Genomic DNA, 17,995 nt, shown 5'->3' on the forward strand with positions numbered 1-17,995 from the left:
TTGTCGTGAAGAAACTGGCTGATTGATATAAATTTTAATAGAGCTTTTTGCGCTCATGTTGCCAAAAGCGTCTCTTCCCGTTCGGTGTTTGACCACGATCGGTCACGGAAGTAGGACAGATGAATCAGATTCCAGAAATTTATTCTGGATCTGATTAAGATAATCAAAGGTGATGTCCTCAGTCTGTAGTTTTAAATGTTAATTAAATGTACTTACCATTATACTTCCCTACTTCCCTTACACCAGATCAATGTGATGATCAGTTTGACACTTGTCCTGAGATGGCTAAAAATGACTATTGTACTAAGTATCCTGATCTTATGAAGATTCAATGCAAGAAATCATGCCATTTTTGTGGTAGGAGTCCTTTGTGTATAAATATTGTAAGACTTGTAATTGTTCATGGGAGACGTGGCGACTTAATGGTTAGGTTGTTGCTATCCGGACGGGCAGTCCGGCCAGTGACACATGCTGTGTTCTTGGGCAAGGCACTTTATTCTATAAATGCGTTTCACAACACCAAGGAGGTTCCTACGATGTGCTAGCATCCCATACAGGGGAAGTTCACTTCGCCTAATTGCTTTATACCACAGAAACCAAGACAAGATTACGCTTATGTTTTCTTCAGTGGACAAGACACGTTTCCCTTGCAGTACTTTTGCAACCCTGGAAGACATGGTTGGGGGTGGGGTTGGGGTGCGATATGCGAAGGGCTCTCGTCTCCAATGAAAACAATACTTCTGCGGGCTTGTCGTGATTATTTAAACTCTCTACATGAAAGTAAACTTTGCATTTAATACGTTTCCCTTTATACTGTGTATCACCGATCAAGTTGTTCTGTGACACAAGAATAGCGTATATTAAATTTGTTTGTATGTATTTCCATGAAAAAAAACATAAAAGTCCGCATGTACGACTTTTGACGTTTTGTATATAGGAACTTAACTAGCCTCATTTATTCACCGTTCTTCTTGCACAGAGATCAAACATGATGAAGGATCTGGGTCGGCAAATGAAGAGTATGATTCAGGTTCAGCAAGTTTGTACTACGCTGATGAAGTTTCCGGTTCCGGTTCCAGCAATTGGGATGATGACAGCGATGAAGGTTAGTGCGGCACTCTAATTGTTATATTAGTGGGAACTAACGCTACCTGAAAACAGTCAAGTCAGTGCAAGTTTCTATTATTATTTTTTTATATCAAAGCTTTTTGCAAACGACACCAAGACGAACTGAAACTTTGACGGAAGAAAAAAAACCTGTCAACATATAGCGTAGATTTACCATCAGCTTCAGCAGCCAGCTAAATAATCTACTGACTTGATCATTTGTAAATAAACATTGTTTTTTAAAAAGAAAAAAGATTGGTCAATGTTTTCGAATTTTTTTGTTATCGACAGATGACGATCCGGAATATAAAAAGTCTGGGATTCCTCAACCAATCCACAAAGTCTTGATGGCAAAATTTGCAGGAGACTCTGGCTCAGCTTCAGGCGCGTCCGGAATGGACGAGACGTCAGTTTCAGATGACGACATCTTACAGTCGTCTGGTAGCGGTGAAGCAGGATCAGGTTCTCAAAAGAAAGATGAGGTTAATGAGGCAGCATCTGGATCTGGTGAGGCAGCTGCTGTACCGGTCACTGCAGCGCCAACTGTTGGAGCAGCTGAAATAGGCTCAGGATCTGGGAGTCTGGCTGAAGGTAACTTTGCTTCTGTTAGACGAAAAATCCTAGAAAAGCCAGCAATTTAACCGTTCATTTCTTAAAGTCCGAGAATATATCACACTATTCTCCACGAACAAATTGTTTGGCAATATTGAGTTGGTTAAAAATGCCTTCAATTAATAGGACTTCCAAAGGTCCTTCATTGTTCATGTAACTTTTGCAATTATAAATACTCTTTTAGCTAAACGATTTTGCAAAAAATTAAATTTTGACTTTTCACAAAAATGTTTCTTTAACTTTGCTTAACCTAGAAACAGTCCGAGATACCTGACAAAAAGTTCAGTATTTATATGGCACCGGTGGTCACTATTCATCCAAGTACATCCCATTACTCTTTCACTAGTGCGTGTTTCAGTCTCGTACGAGAGGAATTTTGTTTTCTATATTTCGTTGGTTAATGGGTGACGTTTTGACGGTTGGCATCTGATATGGGTTTAAATGCATTCCCATTTTTTGTTATCAATAGATCTTGCAACTGGCACTGTAAGCAGAGCTAACGAAAAGCATAGTTCAATTCCAAGACCAGTAGTAGCCCCACAAGTATCCGTCTATCCAAAGATTGACCTGAAAGAGATAGCTAAGGCTGTAAATGTGTATCGAGGTGTTGCGTTGAAGATGCTTGGTGAGGCACTAGAGGGCGCAGCAGAAGAAAAAGAGCAGGAACTATCAAAGAAGTCTCGCATTCCTCTTCCGCCTGCTACCAACATCTTGCAGCAGATGGGGTTTCCCGTAGGGTACGATGAAAGTGCCAAGAGGAACATGATTCCTAACATGATGCAAGGCCCTAATATGATGATGATGGCTCCCAATAATGGAATGATGGGCTACGGCAACAATGGGTATGCGTATAATTATCCACAACCCGCTGGAAGTGACCCTTTGGCCGCTTTTTATGGCCAGTTCCAGCAGCAACCAAACGTGGCGAGGTCGGACATCATGGCCACACCTGAAGAAGAAGCAGAACAACAACAAAACGAGGACGAAGGAGCCGCACAAGATGAGCAACCAGAGGAGATCCAACCAGTTCAAATTGCACCCGCCCTTCAGCAGGAGAACGTAACCGAGACAGCGAAAGAGGTAGAGAAACAGTTAAATAAGTCAGTACTGCATGTTCAGTTGATACAGGTCAAGTATCGTTGACTGTTTATTTGATAGACGACAAGTACAAGTAATATTGACTGCTCACATGATTTACGTCAAGTCGTATTGATCGTTCAGTTGATACAAGCTAAGTCGAATGGACTGTTCATTTGATACATGTCAAGTTCGAATCAAGTTGTATTGGCTGTTAAGTTAATACAGACCAGATGCTGTTCACTGTTCATTTGATAAAAATCAAGTGGTATTGACTGTTCACGTGACACAGCTCTAATAGTGTTGACTTTTCAGATGATATGGTTAAAATATAATTGACTGTCAGAATATATTTACTGTCTTCGTGAATTCACACTCTTTCTTTGTTATCGTTTCTCTTGGTAGGATAAAGCAGAAGCATCACAAAACAAGACCTCAGACGACAAGGACAAAAAAGATAAAATTGTTGATCCGTATGAATACGTGCGAAACATGGGCACCGGAGCATCGATGGAGCCTATTCGCTCGAAGACCGCCTCTAATTTAGTATCGTCTCATTCTGATCCTCTTATCTTATGGAAAAATTCTCAACTAGAAAAACTCTCCACCTTGGCAAAAAAGAAAAGTTCAATACCGCAGCCAGGTAAGAATAGTATTCAATACCCTTGGTACTTTACCACGTTTTAATCAATGATTGAGTGAGGAAGGTAAGTCCTGCACTAATAGAACACTACAAGTCCTCTAGGTTTGGGCTTGGGTTGAGGGCTATTGATAAAATAAACCTAAATATTGCAGAAACCATTGTTGGTTTTAAGGTGCCGTTAATTCTAGGGCTATACAGGGAGACATAGATTTCTTAATCAATAAATTCCCTGTCCCAGGAAGAATTTAACTCCGTCGATACCTAATGACAGACGCGCTTTATTTAAGATTTCCAAGATAGTGGCATCCTTACGGTTTTAGTGAGACAACTCAAAGAACTATCTACAAAAAAGCATAAGAAGAAGACGTTAGTTCACATTCAAGTTTTTTCAACAACTTTTTTCTTCGAATATGCATATATCACCCTAAGAACCAATATTTTAAGAAGCGTATGGTAATATTTGAAGCTTGAGACTGAAAGGTCCATGGTATATTTTCACCAATAGAAAGTCAACCCATGATGCCTGCAGTCGATCAAGGAGCTTTCCAGTTCCCTGAGCAGCAGTTTAGATCTGATATTCCACAGCAGAACATCACAATGAGTGGTATGCAAGATATGTCAGGACAGACCTTCCCTGAATCCGCTCCAGCCTTCCCGCAGTACACGCCCCAAAGTGAGGCTCTGACACAATACCCTGCGGACGATCTCGCTGCAAGTGAGTATATCAAAGCCACATTTGGAGGTCTATAGAATAAAAGTTATGAAAAATTAAACATGTAATTAAACAGCGATAAATAATAATTTATCCACAAACTTGATGGAACACATTTCACAGTAGTGGTGCTAGAAGAAGGTTACCTTTGACTCTCTGGTCATCTTTAAACTCCACCTTTAAATAAAGCAAGTGACAAAACCGCAAAAGAGTGAAAAGAAACTTTATTATCTAACTCCGTTACCCTTATTTCTTGATTAACAGGGAGCCAGATTTTACAAAATCAGCCACAACAGCAACAAGGTATGTAACTCTGTGTTGTTCAGTTTCAGTTGATAAGTTTTTCAAAGCCTTAGGGTTGCACTTATTTGACAAAACGTAATCGAGAAACAAATTGCTTACCAAATTTCGACTTAAATTCCTTTCAAACATTACGTCTTCTAATTGTCTAATACACGACCGACTGGTACGAGTTTTGCCAAACTGAACATTAAATAAAGGTATTATCAACTGTTGATAAGTAGGATAAAGCGACTTCTTCGATCGACAGTGAAAGCGTGTTCAGAAAAAAACAACATCAAGCCATGACTTACGCGCGGCTCCGCTTTTAAAATAATATTCTTTTCTACAATAAATTAAACATGCTTTTTATTTTTCTCTCTTTTAACTCTGTTTGGGGCGCTAATATTCTCATCAAAGTAAATCCAGCGAGTTTTATTGTACTTTCATCGCTGGTACTGCTGCTGTCGTTGATCTATGCTTGCTACTTTTAGAATGCACTGTCTGAAGGCATCATCAACACTGCCACCACTACCAACACCACTTCCAACAATAATAGCAACAACAGCATTAACCACCAACAAAACACCAACAGTTGATATTCTTATTCCTTCTTATTCCCTTTGCTGCGCTATTGTACTCTGTTGCTGCTTATCCTGAAGCTTCTACTTTGTCAAAATTTCACTGTTGTTCCACTGTGACGACGCATACTCTACTGGACCTTTATGTCATTAATATTTCCAAAATCCCGCCTTCAGTCGCTTTATAGATGTAAAATTAATCCTTTAGTGGTAATGCTTTCTTCTCTCTGGTCTTTCTTCTGCTAGTTTCTGTACGCAGCAGCTCCATAGGTTCTTCAATTTTTGCATTCTGCTATGCATATATAATTTTAAACTTTTTTGAAGCCAGCCGCTTTCTTTCCATTCAGTAAATTAAATCCTACTCCAAATAGATAAGTTTACTACAAAATATGACCATTAAATTTCTCACACAGTGACAAACCGAATACCATTCAATGTTCGCCTCGTATACTGTAATCTTGGCGAAAGGAGAGCTTGCATACTCAAGAAATATAAATGCGACTTTCATATTACTAAAAATACCCTTAACACTGGTAGCTTTATTGAATCGGAGCCTGCAAGATTAAGTCCAGCGTGATTATAAAGTGAAACCGCTCCTGTCCACGGACGGACCGGATGAGCATGATGGCGTTTTATACAATTGCGCCAAAAAATGAAACGATTCGCAGAAGTTCCTTATCCTTCTTATCAACAAACTATCAATAAAGAAATTTTAATTTGGCGTTTTGTTACGAGGAAACAACGTTTCTAACATCAGATTTCCATCTTTCTAACAACCAATAGGCGATCAGCAAAGCAGCCTGAGAGAGTTAAGAAGTTACTTTCCCGAGGACGAGTAACTATGGGTCGAAATGGAGTTAGCCTGACAATAAAAACAAGCTATGCTAGCGATCCCGCCGTCAGCAATACAGTATACGACGGACTTGTTTCAACAACACAACAACATGACGAGAACAACAGTTTCTTTACATTAAATTAAAACTAATAGTCATATCAAATAAGTGCAAAGAAAGACTACGGGAATAGGGAAACGTTAATTCCGAAAATATAATGTGAAGTTATTGTTTATGATTTAACGCTGTTACTTCTTCCTTTTTATAAATATAATAAAGGAAGCAATATTTTCATACACCCTTTTCTCTGAAGTGGCATTTACTTGAATAAGCCATTGCTGACTTAATTTTTGCCTCAGTTTCAAAGCGAGACCGAGTTTATGTAAACTCATTTTTATATGAAGTATAATATACCCGATTTCGTTTTAAAACATGGGCAAAATTTAACTTAATAATGGTTTATTACCCTGTCAGTTCCTTAGATCAACAATTATATGTTTTTTTGCGAAAATTGGGCGTTTTGTAGGATGAAATGATGAGGTATTTTATCTTAATAAACCACCTGTTCTGATGTGCTATTAATGGTAAAGAAATTGGTTGGAAAAAAGGATTCACTGAGGAGGTTCTCGTCTGTTGGAAATTACATAAGAGAAAAAGTTACTTTTTTACTCAGCTTGAAATAATTTGAAACGGCATTCACAATCCCATGCCCGAAAACTGACAACTTTCATTCCAGCAATCTGGGCAGAACACGTTTATTTTGACATGATTAGACTATTGAAGCACCTGTTGAAATTGAGTCTTGTTTAGTGGCCAATGTCTAAGACTTAGTTCTACGGTGAATATATTAAATTCTGTTTGAAGATTGCACTAAAACCTGTCATTTGTGACTCAGATTACATTCAATCACAGTCGTTCTCGATAAAAAAAAAATCAAATTAAGTTTTTTTCTAAAATGACGGTCCTGCAAATTCGTAAGCAATCAGAAACTATGAGCTATTGCTATTAATAATGTATGTGACTATTGTTAGTAAGTCTTGAAGAAACAAAATTTCCACTGAAAATATACTCCAAACTGAAGTTTATTTAAAAAGCAGTAACAAATGTTTGAAAAGTTGAAAAAATGAACAAGAGAATCGGCCATTTTGATGATTGCATTTCCCATGCGCTGCCATTTTAGATCTTATGACGTCGCACGTATGGTGGCCTCTTTTTAGGACAACAAAAGATCAGGCCCCGGTCGTTTAAAGGGTGAATAACACTATCCACCGGATAAATCGCTACGCTATTCACCGGATAGTGATTTAGCGTTATACACCCTTCGAACATCTGGGGCGTGTTGTTTTCGGATAATGCAGGGGCAACCGTATGATATCTTTAAAAAATCCTAAATGACGGTGTGCTTCAAAACCCAGAATGGCTGGCAAAGAAAAAATGTCATTCTAAATGTGATATTTCATGTAAACACGGCTGTTTCAAAAATACATTGCTTATGATTGCTTCCTTCCATGGTTTTTAATGTAATCCAAAAATGGAGTTGAAAGATTCACCGTAGTACCTGCAAACCTGCAAGTGACTTTCTCATAATTGGCCATTGCGTCATAAATAAACTGGTTGGTTTTATACATACGGAATTGGGATTCCTCAAAAAGAGCGGCCTTCTTTAGGATTGGATTGTTGTTATCGAGTGTTACCTCAGGTGTCCCTTTAATACCAGTGGTCTTTCTTTGCACTAATTCAAACTGATTGTATATTTAGAGTTAAGCGTAAACATTTTTCACCCAACTGTATCGGTTAAAAATGTATAAGTCTCTCCAAATCATAGACTCGATGATTGAATTATCTTGGCACTGAGTTTTCGCACTAAAATTATAGAGTCGATTCATTCTTCATAATTGAGGGGAACAGGAGGGTAAATCTTTTTCCTTCCTACTTTTTGAGCCAATTTCTCCCTCCTCCCTACATTTGGTCAATCGACTCTTGGCCCAGAATCCAGTTTACAAATTGAACTACACAACTTCAATTTCTTTGCTGCTTCTTCAGTTTTATACTAAAACGAAGCTAGGAATGTCACATTATCACCAAGCGATTTAAAGAATAGTTTTCACTTTTGGGGGATTGGTTGATGCCACATCTTACAATTGGTTTTACAAACCAAGACAAGCAAATCAATTTGTATAAAAAGACGCTAGTTTAGTTTAGTTGTAAATATTTCATACCTAACCATAACAATTCGCGTTTTGCGTTGAATGAAATTGATTTTCCTGTATCAAATTGTTTTAATTCGGTATCCTAGCTATCCAATGGGAAGGCAAATTTACCAACATTTTGGTCTTATTTTTAAGCTATGTATAGGCATACGGAAAACACGATTGCATTGTTGTCGATGTTCGAAGTGAACGTCTGTAGGTGTATATTTGGTTATGTAAAATAAAGCGGTAGGTTTTGTGTTATTGAGTGGAATGTCTCTTGTTGTTTAGTCTACTGGATAAAGCTACTTACTGTTCAACTGAATAGCTGAGTGCTTTTGGATAAAAATAATAATATACTTCAATAAATCTATCGAACGACCAAGAGAACTCTACAGTCAAAGGCTCTTTGCCTTGTGGAACAAACATTATTCATTTATTATTCATTTATAATTTTCTTGGCTTTGAAATCATATATTGTAAGACAAAGCTGTTATATTTTACCAATTGCCGGGTTTGGGGTTGTTATCGTGTAAGTTATGGCTTGATGTTTGTTTTTCTTTAGTTCAACGACGGAATTCGTTGATTGACCACTCTTAAACAAGTCACTCGCCTTTAAATTTGCTTGTTTTTGTACGTCGGTGAAAAAAACTTTGAAGAAATGATGCTCGGCTGTTAATTCAATGAATACTGCCATATTAGGTATCTTCACGACAGGTGACCAAAGATCAACAGACAACCCGGACTGACCAACTTATAACACGAATTTTGCTTTTTCTTTCTCTGAGACATTATCAAATATATTATTGCCAACGAGTCAGGCCTTCTGGAAGACCAGAAGGCCTGACGAGGCGGCAGAATATAGAGCCGCGAGAAGATTTGTATATGCGAAAAAAATCTCAGAAACACTCCAAATGTCGAGTAATGTAAGTAATGTAATGTAAGGCAGATCGTGACGATTCAATTTTGATGTTTTTTGCCAATCCGTTTAGCAGAATCTGTTCAGCACGTGCACACTTTGTTGTAGTTTGGCCAATCAGCGCGCTACTAATTTGTTCAGCACGTGCATGATTCATTGGCAACTAAAATTCCCAGACAAGATGCGTCTCAGGGCCTGTTTATATGGAGGAGAGTTGTCCCTGGTAGGAGGGTTACCCTCTCCCCCGAGCCATCTTTTGCCGAGGGTTTAGATGAGAAAGTTGTCCCTGTTGACCGAGCCAAAACTTGGCCCTCTCGGTTCAAAAGACTGGCGAGAGTTGTTTTGAAACATCTATTATGGCTGCTTTTTCTAAAATCAGGAACGCTGAATCGTCGACCAAGACCATTTTTTGGACTAATTTACCGCCGACCACAAACTTGTCCGACCAGGCTTTTACCTTTTAAAACCTCAAATTTTTTGAATACTTATGTGCTGAATGGATTTAACTGCAGTGTGGAAAGTTTGAAATGATTTGTTTCGGCAAATCTTTGTAAAAGTTTGCTTTTTGTTTCGTAATTTATTTTCCGCGTTCAGTGGCCCATAGCCACTTTGATTAAGACCTATAGGACTTTAAAACAGCGGAAACCTTTCCAAAATAGCGGCATCGGACAACAATGGCTCAAAACTCTCAAATAGCATAAAGTTTACAATATTTCTCACTAAATCTTCACTACTTTAGTATTATTTTAGAACTTTTTCCTCATTTAGCCTCATAAAATCGCATTTTATTCCATAAACATTCAAGATTTTCAAAGAAAACGCGCAATGTTTATTGATCGACCAAAATCATAAAGCGTCCCGTTGTACTCGTTGGCATTTCTACCGATAGGTATCACTAGTATAAATTGGATAAAATGATAAAATAAAGTAAAGGAGTTACAAACAATCATAATAAAATAATTCTAAATATAAAAAATTAAAAACTGCTGGCAAAGTATTAACACTCAATCATGACATAAGTGTCATAATTTGTTTCCTAATAACTCTTAAAATATCAGCAAGTGCAATTAATATATCTTGTTAACCACGCGCGAGGGCCGTACTGGGCGAATATTGGCTCGAGGTCTTGACAGTACGGATCGAGCGCAGCGAGGTCCGTACAAAAAAGACCGAGGGCCAATATTCGCCCAGTACGGTCCCGAGCAAGCTTGGTTAATAAGAGATTTATTACACGACTGGAAACTTTGTGTAGTGAGAATTGCTACCCGGTAGATGTCGTGGAAAACAATGTGCGGCAAAACTTTTACGCGCGCTAAAGAAGTTATAATTATTTCTGTGTAAGCCGGGTCATTTTATTTTCAAAGCAATAAAAACTCGGAAAATTTTTTGCAAAAAACAAATCTTTCAAAAATCTTGCGTTAAATCGCCCGGGAATTAGCGCGGGATCATCCGGGACAAAACCCGGTCCGATACTTGGAAAATATCGGCCCTCGCGGGACCGGAAATAAAGTAATCTGATTGGCTGATTTAGTTATTGGCCCTCGAACCGCCTTAGTCGTGTAATAAACACTGTTAATCAGATGGTTTATCTTTTCCTCTGTAAAGGAAAGCTAGACTATTGCCATAGACTCTAAGCAATATCCCTTGTGTATGTTTCATCTGAATGTCTTTATTGCTCTCAAGGAAGCGAGACATAGGATGGCAACCATTTTTGGTTGGTTGTTTGGCATTTCAAAAAAATTAAATCCGAGGGTAAAAAACATGATGACATGACACAAACAAAATGTTTACCACCCTCGCGCCACGCATTTGTTAACTGTTTTGTTAATACAGTCAAATCTCTCTAAAACGGAAACCGTCGGGACCGGCTCCAACCGTCCGTTTAAGAGAGTTGTCCTTCTTATATTATAGGGAGTTTAGAAACAGTAAGATGACTGAAAAATGGCAGGGACCATCAACAGGTGTCTGCCTTAAAGAGGTGTCCGTTAAGAGAGAGTTGACTGAATACATAAGGGCTATTTAACTAAATCGAATAACCCTTAACGTGACAACTTTATTAAACTGACAATTAAAACAAAATAACAATTAAAATAACAGTTATTTATATAACGCTTTTTAATGTTTTGATGCATGTTGCTGCTGACTTACCCACTGCATTAGGTTTACTTGCACGTCTCACGCCACAGCAAGGCAACTCTACTTCGGCTGATTTTAAAAACGCCATCCCGGGAAGTAGTTTAGGAGTGGTGGTGTCAAATCACAAACCGCTCCCAGGTTCTTTTCCGTTGTCACTGCGCAAGATGGTTCCCGGCATGACTCAGAAGAAGGATGAGATGTATAAACAAATCCAAGAAGGTTAGGGCATGTTGACGCACAGACAGACCAACACTCAGAGGGACTTTTTAACTTGGCAGTCAAAATTAATCTTAGATGTTACAAACAAAACAAATCAGTAAAGAGTAGAGAAACCTATTTTGTGCAATGAACCTGGGTAACAAACATTCCTGATAATCAAATACCATTAATCTTGGGGATAAATACCAGCCAAGTTGTTTTTGGTTTTTTTTTTTCACTTTTTACGAGTTAATGTTAAGCTAAGCAGGTAAGTAACATGTGAGTGAGGTTTGTTTACTGAATTGTTGTATTCGCTAAGTCCATCAGAGTTCTGCATTACCTTCTCATCGAGGTAAAACGGGAAAAAGGCGAGCTAAATGAATGCGAAAGTTTCAATTGCTTAAAATTATGTTGTTGTTACCCAGACACAGCGCACAAAACTTTTCAGGATAAAGGAAACAAATTGTTTCCTTGTTTCGGTGAATTAGTGACGATTTTGAACAGTGATTGTTTTTGGAACTGTAGGTGCTATATATCATATCCATTAATGGATACCAAACAGGGCCGGGTTGTTCAAAATACGATTAACGCTAACCCAGGATTAAAAGATGATCAATATTTTAATTTCTCTTGTTTTAAGGGGTTTTCCATAGTTAATGTTTTGTTAAGTTTGAGATTGGTCCACGTCAAAACTGGGGGACAGAAATATTAACAGAAAACCTCAACGAAATGTTATAAAATTGAAATCAAATTTCACGCTAATCCTGGATTAGCTTAATCGTGCTTTGAACAACCGAGCCCAGAAGTAAAAAGTCCCTCTGAGTTGTAATCTCACTGACGTCGACTGACTGTTTACTGTACTCTGATAATACTGGCCTAGGTTATTAACCTGCTTGAGAAAAAAGGCAAATGGGATATTCTTCAACTTGTGACTGTTAATCTAGCTAATATCAGTAATTTTTAATTTCGCAGTTTACAATTCTATTTTTTGTAATGGCAAAATTGTGGAGAAGCTCTAAAGATGGTTTCGAAATATAGCAAAGATTTGAGTTGACTGGACTTTACATAACCATAGTAATTTTAGAAAATTGAAAACCATCGAGGGAGGACTAAACAGTTTAAATGTTTTCTTCGAGATCTGAAGAAATATCCTCTTTGTTTATTTTTAATTACAACTTCTTAAACAGGTTAATAGCCATCCAAGAAAGTCCTTATTTTACCACGAACTGACGTTTACCACAGCCTACTATACGGTGACAGGACATGATTCCCCCAGCTAGTTAAATTTCACATTTACAAACAACCATGATACCTACGTATACTTAATAAATCAGGGGCGGATACAGGGGGGGGGGGGGTGGAAGGGTGGATATCCACCCCCCATTTTTCAGTAAAAAAAATTCGAAATGTCACTTTATTTGAAATAGAAAATACATAAAGAAAGAAAAATTAGCTCTCGCGCATGTCTGGTTGTTGTTACGCCACGTTTCACCGTCTGCCGCCACTTAGGGTTAGGGTTAGGGTTAGGCCCTAATGGTCTGCCATCCACCCCCCCTTTTGAAATCCTGGATCCGCCCCTGTAAATCAAGTACTCATGAATACTCAAGACGCGTAGTTTTGTAGCTATTTGTTTAATAACATTTATATTTTAGATTAATTTTACTTTCACATTCTGACACAACATAACTCACTTCACTGACTCAACTATGATAAAATCAATCACTTCATCTACAACAAATCACAAACGTTTAATTTCTTTTTGTTTAATTTTCCGTTTGCAATCATTGCTCATGTTTACATTCGTTACTAGATCATTGTTGTTTGTTCTTTCCATGTTCACTTTTAACGCATGCCTAGCTGCCGCATGGCAGCTATCTACGTCGCTCATTCATTCAGTTATACAATCACTTATAATTACTCGTTCACTAATTCCGTTTGCTCGTTTACTCACCCACTCAAACACTCTCTTACTCGATTGATTTGAGTAAGTCAAAATATCATAAAGTCTGAGCATTTCAGTCGTTCATCACTCGCCATATCTCTCAACTTAAAATAGCAACACCAAAACAAGAAAAATGCATTATTATTATAAAAATTCAATGTAACAATTCAGTATATTATCATTAATTTTTTATTGCTGCTCAGAAAAACAAAGGTTTCATCTTATAAAGCCATTTTACTCAATTCCTTTTCGCTGTTGTATTGTCCTCCCTTGCTATGGGTTTGGCAAGTTATATTATAACTGTGTATCCCTACAATGTAGAAATCAATAAGAGCACCGTTCCTTCTGGTTCCGTGGATTTGTTTGCCAATCAGATGAACAACAATCCTGCGATCGCCAGTCCGGTCTCACAACCGGCACAGATGGCTTTAGGCGTGTTCCGCTCTAACGTCTTACCAGGTAACCAATTCGTAAAGGGCACTAACTCCCAATTTCATCAGTTCTGAGTAGGCTACGGCCTCGTTGTCTAGCCACACGGCAGGTTCGCACAACGGGCAAATAACAGGCCTCAACCACACTTGGATATGTTGTGGTTTACATTTATCTTTGGTTTAATTCTTTCAAACTGGTTTGATTTTAAGTTTTTATAGTCAAATATTCATTATCGTAATCTGAAACAAAGGGAAATTTAAAAAAAAAAAAAAGATTTTTAAACCAAAAATAAATTTAAACCACAACAGATATAAGTAAGGGATAAATACAGATAAAATGTTTCCAAGGCCTACAAAGATGCTACTAGCCTTAGTTGTTTTTGAACTAACAGGAACTTTCGTTAATCTTACATTAGTGAAATCTAGCCTTTAGATTGGGTCTCCTACAAAGCGATAATTCAATATTATCCAAAATACTGAGCCTTTTGACAGTTGTTTTGTTATCACTGTTCCACCATACATATGAGTCTGGCTAGTTAACAATAAAGATACGATTTTAGTTTCAATCATGCACCCCTTTTCTATAGCCATCAACAGTCAGACAACCAACAACTCCGCTATCAACAATCCAGTCCCGCAACCCGCACAGATGAGTGCAGGCGTGTCCCGCTCGGACCTCTTGAGCTTACCAGGTAGAGAATACCATTTTAAGACGGAATCCACTAGGAAGTCGAGTAATATTTATTGAAGTTGGACAAAAATCAAGTACTAGAATAATTTAAATCCTATTGCGTTATTTCCTACCCTTAATAAAAGGTAAAGATGTAAGTTAATTATCCGTGACAACACAAACAACAATTTCTTATCAGAGTCTGAGAAAATGAATTTCAAAGTTCACAAGGTATAGCCAAAATTTCACTTGTAGCCATTTTGGAAACTCGTCTTAAGCGATTCAGTGGAATTCAGCGGAACTTCGAAATTTGTTTTCGATGTTTGGTGTTGTTAGAAGAGATTTCTTTTGATAAGATATTTGAAGCAGTAACAAAAAAGTTTGCAATAAGGTGGAAAAAATTCTGGTAAAACAATTTCTGATCAGAGTCTGAGAAAATGATATTCAAAGTTCACAAGCTATGGGCAAAAGCTCACATCTCTTGAGCGATTCATGGGAATTCAGTGGAACTTCGAACTTTGTTTTCGATGTTTGGTGTTGTTAGAAAAGTTTGCTTTCGATAAGATATTTGAAGCAGAAACACAAAAACTTGCAATCAGGTGTAAATAGTTTTGGTACATAATTTTGTCCAATAACTACTCGAAGTCCTGGCGGATTTCCTCTTAAGTATTTTATGTCATCCCAGGTCAGCTAAGTACCCCTGAACAAGACAAAGAGCAATTAATAACACGTTAGAATACCACATACAGGTACATACTTGAAAGGTCAATGGAGCAAGAAGCTTCGAAGATCAGCTTCTTTTGAAATCGTTAGGATCGCAACAGATCACAACATGAGTACAATCCTATGTGTTTGGTAGAAACATAAAGGGGTAGATTAGAAATCGCTATTAAGAGTGCCGGCGTAAATTTCAAACTTGATATCACGCGCCTTTTGAGTCCTAACACTTTCGTGGACTTTTTCGTTTAGTTATAGCAATACACTTCATATTTGCAATTATCAACTGCATGAACTACAGTTTAATCATTTTTGTAACTTAATTGGCTATTTCTTTAACAGCTGACGATGTTCCACCAGCAGACGGTACTGAAAATGCAGCTGCTTCCATTAACGAAGCATTCACAAGTCCTTCGATTCTGTCCCAGGACCAGCACTCTGCTGATCCTCTGTTTGGCTCACTAAATTCAAAAATCACCACATCATTTGAAAGCGCAGATGAAACGCCGAGCCACGATCCAATGGACAGTTTTTCTACTCCAGAAGTACAGATCTCGGGGAAAATCCCCAATGGCGATAACATGGACAACGGAATCGCCGATTCTGCTGGAGCCTTCCGAGGACAGGTTTCCAAACCAATTGGTAAGGAATATTAAGACTAATGTTGTCCGACGTTTTGATGATGCTACCATCATTATCAAAGCAAAGTGAATCTTTCTTTGTGGTTTAATTACAAATGAGTGAAAGCTGGTTGTCAATTCGGCGCCAGCTCAAGAAGCCAGGGACGGCGGAGCATTTTTCCAAGTGGGGGGGCTGACTAGTGACTTCAAGTGGGGGGCTTAAAAGACTCTTCTCTTAATAAGTCTTTATTTTTTCGGAATTCTGGGGAGGCTAAAGCCCCCCCCCCCCCCAGCTCCCCGGCTCCGCCGTCCATGGAAGCTCTAATACTTGTAAGCCCTTGTCAGTTCGTTGTTTTACCGAAGTGTTTTCCTGCGTCGTTGGTTTGTTACCTCTTCGACACTGTCGAATACCGTGCTATTAATTATTGCCTGCTACTTAGGCGTTTCGACGTTCAAAATGGCATACCAGAGACGTATTGTGGAGACGAACACGAAACATCGTAGAAATACTAATATTTCACCCATTTGAATGAGCAATGTTAAAGGAGCATTGTCACTTTTCTGATTACTTTCAAATTAAAGGAAACCTCAAAATAACAGTTTTCTAATGTAGAAAAACAACAAAGGTGTAATTAAAACGTGAAATTAAGCAAGGATGATTTCAACTGGCAAAGATAGAGCGGTTTTCACTTGAGGATCGAAAGTAAATTGGTTTTTTTGTTTTTGTTTTTTTTTTTTTTGGTTAAATTCCCCCCTTTTTTCCCAAAAAAAAAAAAAACAAAACGCCCCCCCCCCCCCCCCCCCCCCCCCCCCCCCTTTTTTTTTTTTTTTTTGGGGTGGTGGGGCGGAAATTTTTTTTTTGGGCACAATAACACGGACAACAAAATTGAAAAAACTTACCATTTCTTTAAGATACATTGTCTGTGACAAAGCTCTTTAACGGGCTAGAAAAGATCCAAGATAGGACTATCGAGTCAAGCTGAGGAATTAGAAGGTCCAAGAATTGAAAAAGAAACACATGAGATAATAGCATATCAAGAATAATTTCTTTACTTTACAACTTCGACTGGATGGTTATAGAAGACACTGGCCATTACTGCTTGGTTAAAACCTCAATCATAAGTATACTGTGTTTCTTTTTGGTCATAATTTGGCATTAAATTTTTGATTATTCTAAATATGTTTCTTGGCAGGCACATCTTCCGGCACAGAGAAAGGAACTGCGAAAGGAAAGATTTCAGCTCCAAGTTCAGCCTCGGCCCTTCCACCCCTTCACCATGATGCTAAACAGGCTGAGAACCTACCACCACTGAATCATGGGATAGAAATGGCTGGCGCTTTACCTCCGCTCAACCATAACATTGAGACAGCATCAAATCTGCCCCCACTGAACCACGGGAAGGAAGCAGCTGAGAACTTACCACCCCTAATGCACGGCATTGAGCAGGCGAGCAATCTTCCACCGCTCAATCACGGAAATGACGCACTTCAGAGTTTTCATAGCCTGCCACCTTTAAATCATGGAATGAAAACAGCAGAAAACCTTCCACCATTGAATCACGGAATCGAAAGTAACGGCCTACCACCTTTGAATCACGACAATGAGGAGGCGGCTATCTTGCCACCTCTTTTACATGGAGTGGAGCAGGCTCAACACGCTCCAAGTGCTAATTTTGAAAAGCAATCTTCACAAAATGTTGATGCTTTATCTGCCTTCACATCGCAGATTGAAAATGCAGCCTCATTAACTGATAATGGTAAGCAACCTTATCCAAAGTTACCTTTAGACTTAAGTGGGGTGGGAAGAGGTCCTTTAGTTATGCCAAAAACTTACAATGCTGACACTGGGAATTTGTACGCACCTCAACGAGTTGTCAATCAATCATTTGCAAACAACGGAAATCATTTGATCAAGAATTACTACAATATGATGATACCAGTCGTTCAAGGAAAGGAGTTTATAGATCGACCGTTGCCTGTTCAAAACGTTAAAAACGAAACAGTTAACGAGTCTGAAAACAGAAAAGAAATACCACTACCAGAATGGGATGAAAATGCTCAGTCAAAAGGTTTGGTTCCCTCCGTGTATGACGATACAAAAGAGCTTCAAAATCTTCTTAGTGTTGACCAAATGGCACAACGTATGGCGCCCCCAGCTACCGCAGCGAAGTTCGGAATCCCTGGCACATCAGGTATAAACGTCTTGTCTGAATTTCGAATTTTCTAGCCTTTGTTATTTGTGGTTGCGTACTACTTTCTTTGTGTTCTTGGCATCATTTCTACTAAATTTCGGTGTGCGGATAAAGCCAAACAAATTTGAGTATAGATC

The 17,995-nt window shown here is 38.4% G+C and overlaps 1 protein-coding gene across 5 annotated transcripts in view; it reads left to right on the top strand.

Annotated features, from left to right (window-relative positions):
- Positions 1-17,995, top strand: part of LOC144644082 (uncharacterized) — a 56,933-nt gene that overhangs the window by 6,210 nt on the left and 32,728 nt on the right. For 4 of the 5 annotated variants that reach the window (XM_078503496.1, XM_078503495.1, XM_078503497.1 and 1 more), the window contains 12 exons: positions 247-357; positions 980-1,105; positions 1,399-1,698; positions 2,189-2,799; positions 3,202-3,439; positions 3,945-4,154; positions 4,416-4,454; positions 11,113-11,307; positions 13,550-13,687; positions 14,247-14,351; positions 15,389-15,688; positions 16,860-17,858. In XM_078503496.1, coding sequence (XP_078359622.1) covers positions 247-357; positions 980-1,105; positions 1,399-1,698; positions 2,189-2,799; positions 3,202-3,439; positions 3,945-4,154; positions 4,416-4,454; positions 11,113-11,307; positions 13,550-13,687; positions 14,247-14,351; positions 15,389-15,688; positions 16,860-17,858 — 3,372 coding nt within the window. The remainder of the gene's footprint in view (positions 1-246; positions 358-979; positions 1,106-1,398; positions 1,699-2,188; positions 2,800-3,201; positions 3,440-3,944; positions 4,155-4,415; positions 4,455-11,112; positions 11,308-13,549; positions 13,688-14,246; positions 14,352-15,388; positions 15,689-16,859; positions 17,859-17,995) is intronic. The other variant, XM_078503499.1, reaches the window with a different exon arrangement.

This window comes from Oculina patagonica, chromosome 2, assembly GCF_052425735.1.
Source record: "Oculina patagonica isolate OP01 chromosome 2, crgOcupat, whole genome shotgun sequence".
Lineage (NCBI taxonomy): Eukaryota > Metazoa > Cnidaria > Anthozoa > Scleractinia > Oculinidae > Oculina > Oculina patagonica.